This window comes from Myodes glareolus, chromosome 9 (assembly GCF_982192425.1).
Source record: "Myodes glareolus chromosome 9, mMyoGla1.1, whole genome shotgun sequence".
Taxonomy (NCBI): domain Eukaryota; kingdom Metazoa; phylum Chordata; class Mammalia; order Rodentia; family Cricetidae; genus Myodes; species Myodes glareolus.
The window spans coordinates 95,818,781-95,837,944 of record NC_142034.1 but is presented as its reverse complement, the minus strand read 5'-3'; the positions used below and the strand labels follow the sequence as shown (position 1 = coordinate 95,837,944).

The following is a 19,164-nucleotide window of genomic DNA, read 5'->3' as shown; positions in this document are numbered from 1 at the left end:
AATCCACCCGGGACTACAGACATGCGCACTGGGCCCAGTTTTTCACAGTGTTGCTGGGAATCTGACTCAGGTCCTCATGGCTGCAATGAGCACTTTCCCCGCCCCCAGACTGTCTTTTTGGCTGATCTCAGGTGTAGGCCCAGGGTGGCTGGTAGTCAGGGCTGGGTAACGGGCCAACTGAGAAGTGGGCAGTTACCTGTCCAGATGGTTGGTATCCAGGGTCTCAAGAAGCAAGCCTGGCCTTTGTTTGGCGTACCACTTCCACTTTGGGCTCACCTCAACTCACTCAAGTGAGCTCATGAAGGATCCAGGCACATGGCCTTCCCTACGTCAGCAGGTCCCCTCCCAGTCTTGGCTTAGGCCAAGCAAACACCATGGCCCCGGAGTTGCCAACCAAACCCATTATTTCCCCAGCACTCGGCAGAGAAGGGATGTGGCTTTGTGGCAGCAGCCTATTGTTACAGAGAGGGTGTCAACACAGCAGCTCTGCACCATGAGATTAAATAGGGTTTATTGAGGGAAGCAGAAGAGCAGAAGCCAGTGGTAGGCACCAGGCCATCAATATCCCACAGGGGTGGCTGCTTCATGGCTTGCTTGCTAAAGGAGAGGAGCATGCAGCTCTATGACAGGGTGAGGACAGCTCTGTCTAGGGTGTAGCATGCAGAAAGTTCTGCAGTTCCCAGGGATGTTAGTGTCACTTGTGGCATGGCTCTCTTTGTTCTGCTAACCTCTCTGTAAGAGGCAGGCTTTGATGATATCTAACTACCCTTGTGTATCAGGCAACACCATGTGGACAATTCTTAGTGGTGCCGCTGCCCACAGCATGCCTATCTGGCGTCACCTCTTCCTGACATCTAGGCTGGCTCCGTCCAGGAATTTCTGCTGCCCTGAGAACTGTGGACATAGGTTTAATTGAAGTTGGGACAGAATGTAAGATGCAAAGTCTGACAGAAGGTACCGCAAAGCCTTGAGACTGGCCTGCTCTGTCACGGTTGGGGCTGACTGTTCTAGTAAGCAGCAAGTGACTGAAGACCAGGAAGGCTCCAGCATCTGCCCCTAAAAGATGCAAAACACAAAACAAACATCCCCCCCCCCGCCCCATGACTGACTGGTACTGTCTTCAGAGGGTGTCAAGTAGTTCCCATACACACCCTGGCTCAGGACAAATTCACTGGTGCTGAACTCTGTGGAGCTCACAAAGGCCACACCGACTGGAAAGCTCTCTGTAAGGCGCATGCTCTGGAAGCAGATGGTGCTGAGGCCTTGGGCAGCAGAGTGGGGTTGAGGTATATCAGTCCAGACACGTTTTCTACAGCTGTCTAAGGTCACAACGGCGACAGCAGCATGGCACAGGTCTGCAGGCTACCCATCAGCTTCGCACTATTCTTTTGCCAACACAGGATACCACCCAAGGTCCAAGTAATCCTCCTGGGGACCTCTGAGGAAATGTGAAGGCCGTCGATGCTCTAGAGAGTGAAGGAGTTGTCAAGCAAATCTGAGTGGATGGGAAGCGCCTGCACCGAAAGGAAGCATCGGGGGTTGTCGGTGGCTCCTCTGTTGTTTCAGAGAAGACTTGCCTCATCAGGACCCGTTGCTCAGTTTTTGCTCTTCTTTGATGTTCCTGATGACAGAGAAATATGTATCATTACAAAGGTTTTATTTGCTAAGAAGTGGCTGCGCACACCTTTAATCCCAGTACAGGTGGCAGAGGCAGAAGGATCTCTGTGAGTTCAAGGCCAGCCTGGTCTACAGAGTAAGTTCCAGGAGAGGCAGGTCTATACAGAGAAGCCCTATCTCAAAAACAAAACAAAACAACAACAACAACAAAAACCCCAAAGTTTATTTATGATCTAAGTCTGACTTTTGCTTTTTTTTAAAGCCCTATCTCACTATATAGCTGAGGTAGGCTTGGACTGGCCACGTAGCCCAGGCAGGCTCTGAACTGGCGCTCTTCCTGTCTCAGGCTCCTGAGTGCTGGGACTACAGGCATGCTCTAGCTTTTTTTTTTTTTTTTTTCCTCAGCAAAGATAAAACTGGTGCCTGAAGTTCTCCTGAGAGCCAGCAGACTTGTAGGTGACTGTCTTAGTTACCTAATACACTGTCACAAATCACCCAAAGGAGCTTCTGGGAGTCAAAATTCTAAGCGTGTCTGGGCTGGGTAGTTCTGACTAGCCATGAGGTTGAGATGTCACCAGGACCATAGCCACCTGAAGGCCGGAGGGCAGAGGACCCATTTCCAAGGATTCCGGCTCTAGCCTCTTCTTCAGTCAGTTCTTGTGCCTTTTATCACTCCTGGGGTAGCTCTGTAATTCTGGGCATTAAATGCAGGGCCTCACAAGCCATTGTCTGTAATAGCCTACGATTCTTTTACTTGTCTACTTATTTATGTATTTTTGAGACAAGGTCTTGCTATGTAGACTAGGCTAGCCTTGAACTCATAAAAATCTCCCTGGGTCTCCCTCCCTGATGCTGGGATTAAAAACATGAGCCACTACATGTGTGTAGTACATGTGTGTCTATATGCCATGTGCACCTCAGAGGCCTGAAGAGGGTGACAGATGCCTGTAAATGGCAGGACATGGGCGCTGGGACCTAAAACTGAGTCCTCTGTTAGAGCAGCCAGTGCTCTAACCACTGCGCCATCTCTCCAGCCCCCAGATTCTTTTCCACTCTAGGTGGCAATACGACCTCTTTCTTCCCACTCACCATTTATTTTTTTAAGGGTTTATTTTGTGTGTTGAGGTATTTTGTCGCAAACCACATGTCTGCCTAACAGAAGAGAGTGGTAAAGCTCCTGTAACCGGAGTAACAGAGGGTTGTGAGCCACCATGTGGGTGCTGGGAGCTAAACCTGGGTTCTCTGCAAGAACAGCAAGTGTTCTTAACCTCTGAGCCATCTCTCCAGCCCAGTAAATGCTTCCCTTACCAGGAACTGAACCCGGGTACAACAGTAGGAGCACACATTTGTAATCCTAGCACTTGTGAGGGCAAGACAATCAGAATTCAAGACTGTCCTAAAATATACTGAGTTTGATTCTAGCTTAGGCTATATAGACACTATCTCAAAAGAATGATAAAACAAAAAGATTGGTTTTATATTTGTCTATATAAATAAAGAGAACTAATTTTCAATTAAATAAAATTATTGCAAAAGTGTGGTGGTACATGTTTACAAACACACAATCATTGCATCCATATATATATATATAGAGAGAGAGAGAGAGAGACAGACAGACAGACAGACAGACAGAGACAGAGACAGAGAAAAATCAGATTTTTCAGAAGATAATGACCTATAAAGTATTGAGCGGTCTTAGAAGAGGAAGATTAAGCCTAGCATGGTGGTGCATGTCTTTAATCCCAGCACTCAGAGGCAGAGGCAGGAAGATCTCTGAGTTCAAGGCCAGCCTGGTCTACAGTGAGTTCTAGGACAGCCAGGACTGCCATTACACAGAGAACCCTGTCTTGGGGGTCGGGGACAAAAAAAAAAAAAAAAAAAAAAAAAGGAAGATCAATGTGGAATGGGATCTGATCTAGACGAGGGAGACGGAGGTATGGTTTCATGTTTTCAAGACAATGGGAAGAACCAATAAAAATGAGAAGATGTAGTTATAGTTCCATGACCATGGGAAGGAATCAATAGGAATGAGAGAAGGTTCTGGAAATGTGAAGTTAGGCCCAAAGTTCCTGGTCACTCAGTACATACTTTTCTTCTTCTTCTTGGCTACACTGGGGAGCCGCTCGCGCTCTCGCTGCCGCAGGGCCTCCAGACCATCCAGGTCAGGTGGGTGGCAGTGGCTCCGCATCACCATGACCCGCCGACCCTGGGTGATGGCTCGGCTGCGACAGCCCAGCCGAGCCTGGTCCCGGCACATCCAGTACACCTTCTCCCCGGCTGCCTTCTCCTTCCTGTACAGGAAGGACTCATACACCAGGAACCGACCTCCAAGGGATGTCTGTAGGAACTCTAGCGGCTGCACAGGCTCTGTAGGGCAGAATCAGGGTGTGAGGGAAACCACTGGAGCCAAGGCCTCGGCAACAGGAGCTGGGCCCAGGAGGATCCACTCAGGCCCCTCTCCCCTTCCCTTTGCCTGCCTCAGGACTCCAGGACCATTGCTCAGCCACGGTCCGAGACTCTAAAACACACTTGCTTTCCTTTGCAGGGTGCCAGTGTCCCTGGAGCTCTGCTGGAGGCCACCCAGACCACAAACTCCATGACCACTGGGGTCTCCCAGACAGAGGACGTACCCTGCTGGGGGCCTGTCATGACCCTGTCCACCAGCTGTCCTTGACACAAAGACATTCTCATACTTTTTAAGCTCAGGTCAAAGGCCATGTGACGTTGGGGCTGTGTCCAGAGAGAGCACATGAAAACAGATGCTGAAGCAGAACCGGCCCAGGGAGAAGACAGGAGAAAAAGGAGGCCCTTGGAAGCAGGGTCTTCAGCGCTCAGTCAAGAGCATGTGCACTTCTGGTGAATGATCACCATGCCACCTTGGGCCTACCACCCCCTTTTTCTTTGGACCAGAACTAGTCTCTCAGCAATAGTAATCAATCGTGTGGTAAAATTAGTGCCTCAAGCAGAGCCGGGAAAGGGACCAGGATGTTGTAGGACAATCAGAAGAAGCCATTTTCCCTCCACATACCTGGGCCTTCCCAGTTGGTCAGGTTAGGGAAGTTTTCCCGCTGCCGTAGGGCTTCCAGGCCACCCATGTCAGGTGGGTGGCAGTGCCTGCGCATGACCATTACCCTCTGGCCCTGGGTGATGGCTCGGCTGCGACAGCCCATGCGTGCCTGGTCCCGGCAGGTCCAGTACACTTTGTCGCCAGTCGCTTTCTCCCGCCTGTACAGGAAGGACTCATACACCAGGAAGCTGCCCCCCAGGGGGGTCTTCAGGAACTCAGGCCCTTCTGCAAAGAAACCAGGGAGGCAATCAGAGAAGGGGGCATGGACGCTGAACCTGACCTGCAGAGGGGAAGACTGGGAAATGGTCCCATCACCCACTTCATGCCCTCCCCTCTTCTCACAGAGAGATAGCCCTGTGTCCTCAAACCCCACTGTGCCCTCAGGGCTGGGGTCTATCTGTCCCAAGCCTGGAGATGGGCTTCCATCATGATAGTGTAGGAAGGGGCAGCGTGTGTGTCTGCTCACTCATACGAGGTGCCCTCCAGGCTAGCGGGCAGGTACTCTGTAGCTGAAGAGTGGGGTCAAAGCGGCTCAGAGCTGAAGAGAGGAGTGTGACTCACGAGCCCGGGCTGTGTACGTGTGCTTAGGCTGGGCTTAAGCTTGAGCTGGGGGGTAAGGATCTGAAGGACAGCCTGGCTGTGTCAAGAGGACTCCCTGCCCACCCCACACCTTCCTTGTCCTCATTTTGACCAAGCACAAGGGTTCCTGTGGTGCTTTGAACAGGAATGGCCCCCTCAAATAGCCTCATGTATTTGAATGCTTGGTCACCAGAGACCAGCACTATTTGAAAGGATTGGGAAGTGTAGCTTTGTTGGAGGGAGCATGTCACTGGGGTGGGATTTTTTGGGAGGTTTCAGAAGCCCAAGTCAGATCCAGTGGCTCTCTTTTCCTGCTGCCTGCAGATGCAGATATAGAACTTTCTTCCTTTTTTTTTTTGTTTTGTTTTTTGAGGCATGGTTTCACTGAAGTGCAGAACTTCCCCAGCACCATGTCTGCCTGTGTGCTGTCATGTTCCCTGCGAGCGATAATGAACCAAATCTCTGAAAACGTAAGTAAGTCTCAATTAAACACATTCTTTTATCAAAGAGTTGCTGTGGTTCTGGAACAGAACAGTGACTAAGACAGAAACTGGTCCTAGGCAGCCAGGCGCTGCTGCGGGACGTCTCATCGTGCTGCTTGGTGGTGGGATGTGGGCTTTGGATTAGCAAAGCAGGTGAACACATTAAGCAGGGTTTAATGGGTCATACTAGTAGGAGCATGGAAGACAGTGACAGACTAGGGAGGTATCATATGATGAAAAACCTGCAAGGGAGGAAGCCCAGAGAGGCTGAGGGCTTGGGTAGAAGCACCTGATTCCAGAGCACCTAGAAAGGTGGGGAAAGAAGCCAGGAGGTTAGGACCACCTGCTGAGCAGAGCAGCCCAGAGGCCATGTGGGGGAAAAACAAGTCTTGTGGCTGTAGGGAATGCCCACCTCCTCCACACTGGAGTAAAATGTTTGTCAGGGAAAGGCTGGAGAGATGTAAGTTAAGCCGTTAAGAAGACAGGTTGCTCTTCCAGAGAAGTCAGGTTTGATTCCCAGTAACCACACAAAGGCTTACAACCATTTGTAACTCCAGTTTCAGGGGATCTGATCCCTGCCTCTGGCATCCATAGGTACCAAGCACAGCCTCTATGGATACAAGGCACACACACAGTACATAAATATGCCTACAGGCAAAACAGCTATACAAGTGAACACTAAGAAAATGGCTTTCAGTAAGTAAAAATAGTAGAGTCCAAGGACAGAGAAACAGTAAGCAAAGACACCAACAGAACGAACAGAGGCAGAAAAACTGTAAAATGTTAAGGATGTAGCAAGATAAAACCTGAGTCAAAGGCTAGAAAGATGGCTCAGCCTTAAGATCATTGACTGCTCTTTCAGAGGACCCAGGTTCAGTTTCCAACACTCACACAGTAGTTCACAGCCATATGTAACTCCAGTTCCTGGGGATCCAATGCTGCCTTTGGGCCACCAATAAGCATATACACACAAGAAGAAAAAACACTCATACAGTGTTTTACACTTCAGTTTTACAGTTCAGTAAGCAACAGAACTCAGCCAAGCCTTGTGACAAGACCTACACCAAGCATGTAGACAGCGGCTGAGTCAGAGAGGCACTGGGGGAACTGGAGGCATGAGAACACCAAGGTGGGTTCATACATAAGGAACAAAGCAGGGCGGCCCAGTGAGAGAGACGAGACAGTGAAAGGGAGGAGGCAGAATCTGTGCTGGAGTTCTCCTAAGACCCAGAACTCCAGTTGCCAGCTCTGCAGAGGCAGTTAGGCCCCATGTATGCATAGGGCAGGGCCTTCCTTTAACATGAAAAGGCCTGAAAGGCCAACGCATACAGGAAAAGTTGCTGGAAGACAGATGCCAGAGCAGGCAGGTGAAGACTGTGTCTGGAGAAACCAGCTATCGCCTCAGCAGGATACAGGTGGGGCCACCATACTGCTGAGACTATGTACAATACGAAGAAGTCATTTTTGTATTCTGCCCTTTGTGTGAGGGCAGAAACTTAAAGCTTCAGTAGAAGAAACAGAAAACAAAACCAAGAAATCTCAGACAGTATTGCGAAAGTGATCATGTTCATCACAGGAGGATCGGCGGCTGGAACTCCAGTCATGGAAAGAAAGCCACAAGGCAGGAGCATTAGGTAGGCATGTGGGAAGACACTGTGTTGCACCAGGCATGGTGGCTCATACCTTTAATCCCAGCACTCAGGCAGAGGCAAGAGGATCTCTGCAAGCTCAAGTCTAGCCTGGTCTAACATAGCAAGCTCTAGGACAGTCTGGACTACATAATAAAGAGAGACTCTGTCTCAAAACAGAACAAAAACAAATAAGGAAGACATTATGTTGAAGAACACAAGTTATGGTCAGAAAAAGCTCCTGTTGAACCACAGTCTAGGCACATCAGGGAGGCAGAGGACGCACGAATCCTGAAGCAGAATCTGGTCAATACACAGGGTCAACTGTAAGAAAAACACTACGTTCTTTTCAAACAGATCCCACTATTGTGGAATGACGCTTTACAGCCTGGCACTCTCCAACAGTCGCACTGTTCAGTAAGTGCATGGGAAAAGGTTCTCAAACGGGTTCTCCAAGATGACTAGCTCTAGGACCTCTCAAATCAAGACAAGAAAGCCCAGAGGCAGGGCAGCTAGCCAAGGGAATCTAGGTGATGGCCAGGCCTGGCATCAGCCCCCAGGCAAGGCTGAAGCAAGACTCAGCAAGCTTTGGGGTCCTCTGCTGATGTGATGCAGACTGTGGAGAAAGATGGAGGCAGTAATGTCTCCCTGAAAAAAAAAAGGCACACATAGTACCTGCTGGGCAGCCACAAGGGAAGGGCAGGATAGTCCCAGCTCACCAGGGGCAGAATTTGACAAGAACAGAAGGCAGGAGCTAGTAAGACAGTTCAGAGAACAAAGGCACTTGTTGCCAAGACTGTCAGTCTGAGTTCAATCCCAAGGACCTACAAGACAGAAGAAAAACACCGACTCCTACATGTTGCCCTTGAACCAATACACGTATGCCAAGTATGTATATACATATGTGCATGCACACATGCATGCACACACACACGCACGAATGCGCGCACACACAGAGGCATGGCAGATCTCTGAGTTTGAGGCCACCCAGAGCAACATAGTTGAGAACTGAGACCCTGTTTCAAAAAACAAAACAACCTAAAGTCAAACAAAAAGCACAAAACCTACTTAAAAAGTAGACCAAGGCCAACAGTTCCTCTGGCTGGATGTGAGCAGGTAACAAGGAGATTGCAGTAGAATTCATTTTAAGAAACGGAGAAGCAAATGCTTAAAGGAGGGATGTATGAGGCAGGAAGTGATGCCTCCTGGCATTCTCTGTTTATAAGGTGTCATAGAAATGCAACAAAAAGGGAATAAGGATGATAAAACACCTCCTGTTTTTGGAATAAGCTTAGGACCAAAAGGCATCTCAGAGGACTCCAAAAACTACCAGACTGGGAGGCTGGGGAGTGTGGAGGCTGGGGAGTGTGGAGGCTGGCCACAACCACTTTCCGTATGCAGATTCCAGCTTCTTCCGGAGCCAAATGGGCAGAGCTAGGATTCTGGCATGCAGGTGTGCAGCAAACAAATCTGGAGAGGGTAGTTCTTTTGCTCCTGGACTCTGAGGCTGACTGTTGCCCTCTGTTCACACTGTAGGAATGGGGGTCTTAAACGTTCAGCAGTCTCTACTGATAACTCTTCAAATAACAGAGGACGGGAGATTAGGCTTATCAGGTTTGGGGCCCGGAAGAGTACATGTAGGCAGGCAAAGAGGAATTTGGGAGAGCAGATCTCAGACAGACTGAGTTTGAGGGCAGAAGTGGGGGGCACAGAGGAGAGGACTGTGACTGTCAGGATACTGACAAGGAAGGAGGGCAGGACAGGCATAGCTAATAGAAAAAGCTGTGGGGTCACCATGGGTACCTGGGCCATCCCACTGAGTGGGGCCGGGGCGTTTCTCCCGCTGCCTCATAGTCTCCAGTCCTAACAGGTCAGGTGGATGACAGTGGCTCCGCATCACAGTCACCTGCCGGCCCTGGGTGATGGCTCGGCTGCGACAGCCCATGCGTGCCTGGTCCCGGCAGGTCCAGTACACCTTCTCCCCAGCGGCTTTCTCCCTCCTGTAGAGGAAGGACTCATATACCAGGAAGTTGCCCCCAAGAGGGGTCCTCAGGAACTCTGGACCTCCTGCAGGGCACAGGCGAGGCAGTTAGGGGAGGGTGTAGATTCAGAATGCAGGGGTAGGTTGAGAAGGCTGGCCACCCCCTCCCAAAATGAGGCAGCCAACTCTGGCCAGCCAGCAGGCCCCAAACACTAAGACTCACTGGGGTCCACATCCTGGTCATCCTCGGGGGGTTCCTGCAAGGGTTCCTGACGTGCCTTTTTCTGCCGTTTTCTGGACTTGGACTTGGACTTGGATCTGGACTTGGACCTGGACTTGGACCTGGACTTGGACTTGGACCTACTGAGAGTCAGTGTGCCCTTTGCCCTGCGGTAGAACAGGCTGTCCACCCCTTGGAGCAGCGAGTCTTCGATGTCATCGCAGTCCTCCAGGTCCCCAGCACCAATTCGTCTTGCTTGTATCTTCTTGATGGTCTTCTCCTGCTGTCGCCGGGCCTGCAGGCCTTCCATGTCAGGTGAGTGGCAGTGGCTGCGCATCACCGTCACGCGCTGGCCCTGGGTGATGGCTCGGCTGCGACAGCCATTGACCGCATGCTCCCGGCAGGTCCAGTACACCTTGCTCCCCACAGTCTTCTCCCGCTTGTAGAGGAAGGACTGGTGAACCAGGAAAGTGCCCCCATAGCAGGTCTTCAGGAACTCAAGGGGCCGATACCGCACTGGAGGAAGAACCCAGCAAGGTCACAAACCAAGGACAAGAGTCCAGGGGTCCCAGGAGGAACCGCCAAGTTAATTTTCTCCCAAATGTTGGCATACTTCCCTGGGCTGGGCATATGTGAAGCCCAGTGTATTCCCACCAAGCCACCCAAGAACAAGGGTTCCTTCTCCAAGTCAATTAGACCTCGGCACCCCAGTTCACACCACAGTGGGGAGGGGCCATGCTGAGCTCTAATTCAGCAGGTCATATTTTTCTAGAATTTGTTCAAAATTTTTGCTCAGCTTTTGTTTTTACAGTGTACAGAACTAAGCCAAAGGTCTTGAACACGGCAGGCAACTACTCTACCACTGAGAACATCCTTAGCCCTTCTTTTTGAGCAATATAGGCACACATTCAAATATTCTTAACATGTACTTGAAAAGACACTCCCACCAAAACCAGTGCGGTCACTCAGATCCTCATGGGTCAGGAGACACCCAGCATCCTGGAAGCCACACCCACCTATTCTAAGACTTCGCACCACCTCTCCCTAGGGAAGCAGAGCAGAATGATTTGATTGGCATCACCCCACAAGTTCCACAACCTGCCTCAGTCATTAATAAACTCCTGAGAGCCCCCAATTCATGTGGATTTTCTGAGACTGAAGGCCTTCATCCACAGGGTTGGAATTTGAGCCTGGGACTCAAAGGCAAGCCCTGCCCCTGGGAACCCTGACCAAACTTAGCCTGGATCACTGAAACCTGCCCATCAGCACACAGATTTCTAGGACCCACACCAGGCCCCGCTGCACTGGGAATCCTGAAAGGCCCTGGGACCCCCAAGTCATAATGCCGCCTACCCCATGGGCTTAATGATGACTGGGATGCATTTATATCTTTGACATTGAACACATTTTGAACCCACACGAAACCCCATTTTTATCTGGGCACGAAGGATCTGAGGGGTCTTCCCTGTCCAAGTGATGAGAGGGCACATACTCACCCACTCCTGGGGTGGGGCGTTTCTTGGGAGGTAAGCTCTGCAGTGCCAGGGATCGGTACCCCTGGTCCTCCTCTGGGGTTTCAGGGCTTGGTTGAGGGGCGGGCTCTGGTTCTACAGGGTACAGCCATAGGCTCACCCCATCTTCTTGGCCTTCAGAGCCTTCAGGCAGGTCTGAGGGAGGCAGTTTCTTCTTCTGGTGCCGGACCTTCAGGCCCTCCTTATCAGGTGGGTGACAGTGGTCCCGCATCACTGTGACTCGGAAGCCACGGGTGATGGCCCGGCCCCGGCAGCTGAGCTCCGAATGCTTGCGGCACTTCCAGTACACCTTGTCCCCCACAGCCTTTTCTTGCTTGTACAGGTATGATTTGTACACTAGAAGGCGGCCCCCATACGGGGTCTTCCGGAACTCCAGGGGCTGGGGAACAGCTAGGGGGATGAAAAGGCTGGGTTAGATTCTCTAGGGCAAGGTTCAGGGTCAGGGGACTTGGAGAGTGGGTCTTGGAATAAGGTAGGATCCTGTAGGCAGGAAGCTCTCTCAGGCTCCTAGCTGTCAGGCAAGCCCAGGTTTTAGAAGCTGTTTCTGTGATTAAGGGAGATGATTTAAGGAGTTTAGAGAATTCTGCATATAGCAACAGTTCCCATGCGCTTGGGGAGAGGGCCTGGTGCCTGGGACACAGGATGTGCTTAGAGTCTAAGAGGCTCAACTGAAAGCAAGAATGGGGTACCCAAGGTCACCCCGATGGAAAGTGGGGGTGGGCAGGTCAACAGGTTTGTCAGAGCCAGGGTCGGCAGGGCCAGGGAATCTCACCTGAATCTACTCTGCTACGCTTCCGGTGAATTATCCGCCCCTGCTTCTTAGCTGGCAAGGTCTGGGGGGTGTTGCTGGATTGGGTGGCAGGGCCCGGCATTTCCAGAGACACTGCACCAGTCGGTTTGGATCCCCCTTTATCTTTGGCCAAGACCAGATTGGAGGACTCTTGGGGTTTCCTGGCTCCAAGAGATGGCTCTTGGCCAGCTTTCACACGCTCACTCTCCTGCTCATTGGGCTCAGGTAGGGGCATCCTGGGTCTGAGAGCCTGGCCCTCAGGCCACCTTCAGCCCTCTGGCAGATAAGGTAGTTCTTCCCCTTCTTCCTCTGCCTCCCAGGCCAGACTGTGGGAGCCCAGAGGCTCTGTCCTAAGAGAAGAACAGAGGCAATTAGTTGAGGAGGCCCCTGTGCCTGGGGCTCTAACAAATGGATCTGGGGTGGAACCTGGGGGAGATGGAACTTCCTCAGCTCTGTGGGGTTGAGAGACTGCAAGAGGAACCCTGGACAGAGATGCCCTTCCTGTACCTTTCTTGGTAGCCCCACCAAGCCTCTCCAGGGCTTCTGGTGACTAATGCACTAGATACTGAGTTTTTACCTTAGAAGCCTCATCAATGTCTAGCACAGATCCCTTCCAGACCATTCCTAGTGAGCCATCTAATAGGTGAGAACAGGCACAGGAACCAGATATGCCTGAGAATGAAGAGGCTGAAATCCCACTAAGCCTGCTCAGATGCCTGAGTGTCTACCGGGCTTGGTCCTGTGTACTTCACCTCAAAGCACCCAGGCCAGCCAGCGCTGGTACTCTGCGTGGCACAAGGCTGAAGCCTAGCTCTGGGAAATGAGCCTCTCTGGGCTCACACAGGTTACCCTCTGACCTACTCTGGAGGCCTCAACTCAGCCGGTCTTCCAGATGGCAGAGGTCCTTTGCATTGACCTTGCAACTGCTGTTCCTGGGGTTGCCTTGGCTGGGCAGAGGCAGGGTTCCAGGCCTCCAGTACTGACAAGGATGGTCAGATATGGAGTGCTACCCTAGGGTGGGCTAACATTCCTGTCTTTCTAGGACAACTGAGCAATATGTAGTTAGCAAGGGGTTTCCAACCTTTCAGTAAGAGTCATTAAACAAGACAAAAGCACTCCAGACATTTTTAGCCTCTTTAATTTTTTTTAAAGCTGAGTGTAGTGGTACATGCCTGTAATCTCAGCACTCAGAAGACTCAGTGTTCCAAAAATTGGCCATAGTGATGACTGTACACTCTGTGTTAAAAACACCAATGGATTTGGGGATGGAGTTCAATTGCTAGAATGCTTGCCTGGTGAATATAAGGCTACTCTCAAGCTCCAGAAGCAAATAAAAGCAGGCACGATGACAGTTCATTCAGGAGGCCGAACAGAATGAGACCAGTCTGGGCTACATAATCAAGTCTGGTCTCAACAAACAAAAATCCAGGCCAGTGGGATAGCTCAGTGGGTAGAAGTGCACAAGCCTGATCCCTGGAAGCCACAGAAGAGTAGAACTAATTTCACAGAGTTGTCTTCTGACCTCCACCCAAATGTCACAGCATGAGACCTCTCCCACATCACACAAGCACAATAAAACACTTATGCATACAAATAAACAGAACTCAGATACAAATGTAAGATGCTGACATTCATGTTGATGGGGATGTGGAGGTTCTCTATACAATACTGCTTTTTATTTTTGTCTTTGTATGTATGTACATGAGTGTGCACACTTGTGCTTGAATATAAGTGTAGGCAAGCAAATTATACACGTGGAGGTCAAGTGACGACCTTGGGCGTCAGCCTCTGCCTTCACCTCACTGAGGCAGGGTCTCTGAGAGGCTGCTGGAAGGAAATGCCAGGGTAGCTTGTTTACGAGAGTCCTGAGCGTCTCCCGTCTCCATCTCACCACAGCATGTTAGGATCACAGATGCTCGATACCACATCTGGTCTTATGTGAACACTAGGATCCAAACCCACCCTCAACCCTATTTCAGTTTAAAAAACAAACAAACAAACAAACAAACAGACGGCATTGGTGGTGGTGGTGGTACATATCTTTAATCCCAGCAGGAGCAAACAGATCTTGAGTTTGAGGCCAGCCTGGTCTACAGAGCAAGTTCCAGGACAGCCAGGGCTACACAAAAAGAAACTCTGTCTTGAAAAACCGAAAAACAAAACAAAAATCCCTAAACTACATCTTACTTATTGTCTATGTGCATGTGTGCATGCGTGCATGCATTCAATTACATGTGAGTCACAGTGCATGGAGGTCAAGGGACATGCAGCAGTCAGTTCTCTATGACCAAGATGGATTCTGGTTACCTAATCAGGTCCTCGGCAAGGCAGCAAGTGCCTTTCCCTGCTGAGTCATCTATCCAGCCCATCAGGATTTATTTGTTTGGGGATTTTTTTTTCCTTGTTTACTTTGAGACCAAGTCTCACTCACTATGTAGCTGAGGCTGGCCTGGAACTCAAGGAGATCCACCTACCTCTGCCCAGGCTGGCATCAAACTCACTATGCAGCTGTGGCTGGTGTTGAATGCCTGATCCTCCTTTCCCTACCTCCGACTGTTAAGATGTGTGCCACCATGCCCAGTCCTGTATTATCTACTTTGCCCAAAGACTTAGGCTTTAATGTGTTCATTTTGTAATATCTATTTCTCACTCGATATAAGCCTACAAAGAAAACACAGTGTGTTCAGGTTAGGCAGATGTGAACAGTACATTCAAGAGTCTGAAATGTGTGGTTTACCTTCCATCTTCTCTCTTCCCTCAGTGCTAAGGTCAGAGCTGAGTGATTACAGCTCTCCCGCCGTAGCCCTGCTGGTGGCCACGTTTCTCAGAGCAGGCCAAGATGCTCTGCAATGTTAGGAATTATCCAGGGCCTCTCAGACACAACTGAGTCCAATCTCTAACTGCTAACTAAAATCCCGAAAGCCAGAAGCCTCTCTTGGCAGCTAAGGGCAGAGCAACAGTTACCTTTACACGGGAGATAATCTGTATTGCCATGCCCTTGCTGTGTAGGAAGCCTGGGCCAAGCCCAGAACTTCCCTGGCCACTCTTACCTGCAAAGTAGGAAAAGTGCTGAATGAGGGTCAGGGGAGATGCTCAGTGGGTAAGAGTATTTGCTGTAAAAGTATGAGATTCTGGGTTCAGCTCCCCGGCATCTGTGTAAAACTGGGTCACATGCCTATCTGTAAACCCAGCTTTGGGGTGTGAGGCCAGGCAGACCTCAGGAGCTTGCTGCTACCTAGCCTCACTGAAATTGTAAGCTTCGGGTTCAGTGTGAGATTCTGTCTAAAACTAAGATGGAGGCTGGCTTCCTCCTCTGACTCCCCTCCCCCAAGTAGTGAAGGAAATACTCTAAGTGGAATTATGTGGGCAAGCATCACTCCTGAGATAGGATGAAGGTGGTAGCAATCCCAGAAGGACTGCCACTTACTAAAGAGGAGTTTCACAACCTCAGTATTGATAATTCTGCTTCACTGTGAGGGGTGGGGCAGGGCAGGGCAGGGCAGGTTGTTTAGAGAACCTCTAGCCTCTATGTACTACATAAAATCCACTATCACCTCTTTTCCCAAGTTACTGTGGAACCAAAACTGCTGGCTGTCTCGGGAGGCGGGGACGGCAGTCGACTGTCTGAGAGCACTGTTTCAAAGCAATTAGAAGCACAGACACCGCAGCAGGATGTGATGGTGCACATCTTTAATTTCAGTACTCAGCAGAGAGGGACAGGAGGATCTTTGTGAGTTCAAGGCCAGCCTGGTCTACATACTGAGTTCTAGAAGTTTAACCTACATAAAGAGATCCTGTCTCAAAAAGAAAAAAATTATTTTAAAAATATAGATATTGAAGAGATATTAGCCAGTAGGAACCTATTCTCCAAATACCTTGCTATAATTTGGATCATGACTATCTCTCTCAAAGAACCACAGTGGCACCACTGGGAGGTCATAAACCTTTAAGTAGGTCCTTAGACCACTGGGGTATGCCCTTGAGGAACATATGGGCACCGCAGCCTTCTCAGTCTTGACTCCTGACTATGATATGAGCAGCTTGCCCGAGCCACCATCACACAGTCCACCCACTGCAAAGAAATTCGTCTGCCAGATCTTGGACTAGACGTTCAAAAACCAAAGAAAATTAACATCTTCTCATTCTGTTTTCGTGACATCATCAACACTGAAGTATTTTGTCATAGATACAAAAAGCTGGGGATGGGGCTGGGGTGGGATGGCTCAGCAGACAACAGCACTTGCTGTGTAAGCTTGAGGACCTTAGCAGATGCCAGCATTCATGTGACTGTAGAAGGCAGAGACATGGCTTGAGGATAGCTCCAGGTCCAGTGAGACCCTGTCTCAAATAAATAAGGCAGAGAGTGACAGCATAGGCCTCCGCATGCATACACACACTCACGAACAATAAAGAAACATGGGAAGCCAACTGCTATATTCCCCAGTCATCCTAGATCATAAGCTTGGCTAAACGGACTCCTTTCCCTGGCCTGAGGTGCCCTCACATGTGTCTCTCTGTGTATGCAACCACACCATCTTCCCTCTGCTTTCTTGTCAACGAGGCCTTTCTTCCTCACTGACTCCCCCAGCTCAGCTAAATCTGGGCCGTGCTCCGATGGTCTTCAGCTTTGGCCACTCAAATTCTCCCCAAGAGTACCGACAAGATGACAAGCTACTCTTCTTAAAAATTCAAGCGCAGGCATGCAAGCAAGCAAGGGCGCGCGCGCACGCGCGCACACACACACACACACACACACACATCCAGCAAAAGCTATCTCCGTCATAGCCTAGCATCTCATCGACTCTCCCGTAGAAAGCTCCCTTACCAAGACTTCATACAGTTTTTCCCCCCACAAGTCAGACGACTGGCTCTTGAAGAACAATGGGATAAACGAAATACCTGAATCATACCAGAAAACCTAAATCAAGCCTCAACAATGGTATGAACCCTGGAAAGCAGAAAGTTAAAAACAAACAAAATCACCACCACCACAATCAAAAGGTCTCTTTGGAATGGTTATGATTGTGAGAGTAAGAGAGTAAAGGAGGGTTTAAAGTCGGCAGATAAACTAGGTCTTGAATCAATGGGTTAGCAAGTCAGTCATTTAGAATAGAATGGAATGGAACGGAACAGAAAGGAATGAATTAGAACAGTCTAATAGATCTGCGTCATGTGAGCCGGGTAAGCGGCTCTCTTTAAACTTGTGATTCACAAATCTATCGTCAGGCACAGAATATACACATAAAACATATTTCTCAGTCTAGAATGAGTCACAAAGTTTGAAAGTCATAACGGGCAATCTAGTCAGAACTAGGAAGGCTAATAACCAGCAAAAAGTGCAAGGTCACTGGGACCTGCGGCCGCAAGGATGGGCCGCGACAGAGGACAGAGCCAGGTAGACACGCACTGGGCAGAATGGACACGGTCCGAGGAAAACGGGCGAAAGTGTGATCCCGGATTTAGGGATGTTGAGATCGGTGCAGGAGTCGGGTGGGTTGGTGGAGAAAGCAGGGAGAAAGGAGGCGCACCGCGGGTGACCGACGAGGCGGAGGCGCGAGCCCGAGCTGCGGAGCTGGGGCCCCTCCCCAGCACCGGGCCCGACCCCGGGGCAGCCGGAGCAGGCATCGCTCCGCCGGCCGGACCCTCCCGCCTGTAGGGGCCCGTCCTCACCGACGGCAGCGGGCCCTGCGTCTCCGGCGACTGAGCCACGAGGTCCTTCGTGTGGGTCTCCACCAACGGAGGTGACGGCCTAGCAGCTGGGACAGCTCTAGGAACCAGGACCCCAGCACCCGCTCCCGCCACCAACTGCCCCCCTGGGAGGGAGCCCGTGCCCGCGCGCGCGCCCCCGCGCGGAACCGGCTTGGAACGCCTAAACATTACTAGCGAGCATGCGCAGCAGAGGCGCGGAGCCATTCCTGAGACGGATATCACTTCTCCGGGTCTTCTTAGCGCAGGCCAACCTAACACTATAGCCAATCAGAGTACAGGGGCGGGTCTATTAACATGGGGGAGGCGGGACAACCCATGGTCCGGCTACAGCATCCGGTGGGGCAGGGCAGCAGGTGATTTTGTTGTGTGGATGCAGGCGGGGCATCCTCACAAAGAGGATGTAGCGGGCGGTCTTGATTGAGACACCGGGGCCCTCCGTAGGATTTGACTGTACCGTTTGTTTGCTTAAATGCATTCTTAGGCCGGTGTCCTTGCTGAACTTTATTTTTTTTTAATTTTTTTAAAAAAATTTTCTTATTTATTTTGACTTTTTAAGACAGGGTTTCTTTGTGTAGCCCTGGCTGCCCTGGACTGCTCTGTAGGCCAGACTGGCCTCAAAACCAGAGATCCGCCTGCCTCTGCCTCCAGAGTTCTGGGATTAAAGGAGTACGCCACCGCCCCCCCCCCCAGCGTTCTTTTTTTTTTTTAAACATACTTCTTATATTTTTTTAAAAAAATTCTTATGTATTTGAGTGTTTTGTCTATATGTGTATCTGTACCATGTGCATGGCTGGTGCCTACGGAAGTCAGAAGAGAGTGTCGGATCGCCTTGAAGTGGAGTTGCCAATAGCTGTGAACCACCGTGTGGGTGCTAGGCTTCAAACCTGGGTCCTCTGGAAGAGCAGTCAGTGTTCTTAATAGATGAACCATCTCTCCAGTTCTGAACTTTCTTATGCAGCACATTGAAGCCTTTACATATCCTTCATTCCCAATCCAAGACAATCTGAGACTCAAAATAATGACAATAACAGATCACAAGTTTGAATAAGAATCCAGGAGCAGGCTGCAGAGATGGCTCAAAGGTTAAGAGCCTTGACTGCTCTTCCAGAGGTCCTGAGTTCAATTCCCAGAAACCACATGATGGCTCACAACCATCTGTAAGGAGATCTGGTGCCAAGGCAAATATGCAGACAGAACACTGTATACATAATAAATAAATATTTTTTAAAATCCCTATTTATTAAAAAAAAAAAACGAATCCAGGAGCTGGGCTGGGCGGTGGTGGTGCACACCCTTAAACCCGGCATTCAGGAGGCAGAGGCAGGCCGATCTCTGATCAAGACCAACCTGGTCTAGAAAAGGAAGTCCCAGAACAACCAGGGATTATTACACAGAGAAACCCTGTCTTGAAAAAGAAAAGAATCCAGAGCTGGATGTGATGTGGCACAAATGAAACTGAAGCAGAAGAATCAGAAAGTCAAGGAATTCAAATCCATCCTCAGCTATATAATGAATGCAAGACAAGCTGGGCTACCTGAGACTGTCTTAGAAACACCACC

The 19,164-nt window shown here is 50.2% G+C and overlaps 1 protein-coding gene across 1 annotated transcript; it reads right to left on the bottom strand.

The window, feature by feature from the left end:
* Window positions 1–494: 494 nt before the first annotated feature.
* On the bottom strand, window positions 495–17,747 carry Flywch1 (FLYWCH-type zinc finger 1). The gene is made up of 8 exons (XM_087910781.1): window positions 17,567–17,747; window positions 11,879–12,246; window positions 11,071–11,496; window positions 9,578–10,090; window positions 9,177–9,440; window positions 4,646–4,909; window positions 3,706–3,984; window positions 495–1,621 (listed from the first exon to the last, which is right to left on the bottom strand). Exons 2-8 carry the CDS (start codon window positions 12,129–12,131, stop codon window positions 1,596–1,598), a joined length of 2,025 nt encoding a protein of 674 aa, XP_087766907.1. The 5' UTR covers window positions 12,132–12,246; window positions 17,567–17,747; the 3' UTR covers window positions 495–1,595.
* Window positions 17,748–19,164: the final 1,417 nt, after the last annotated feature.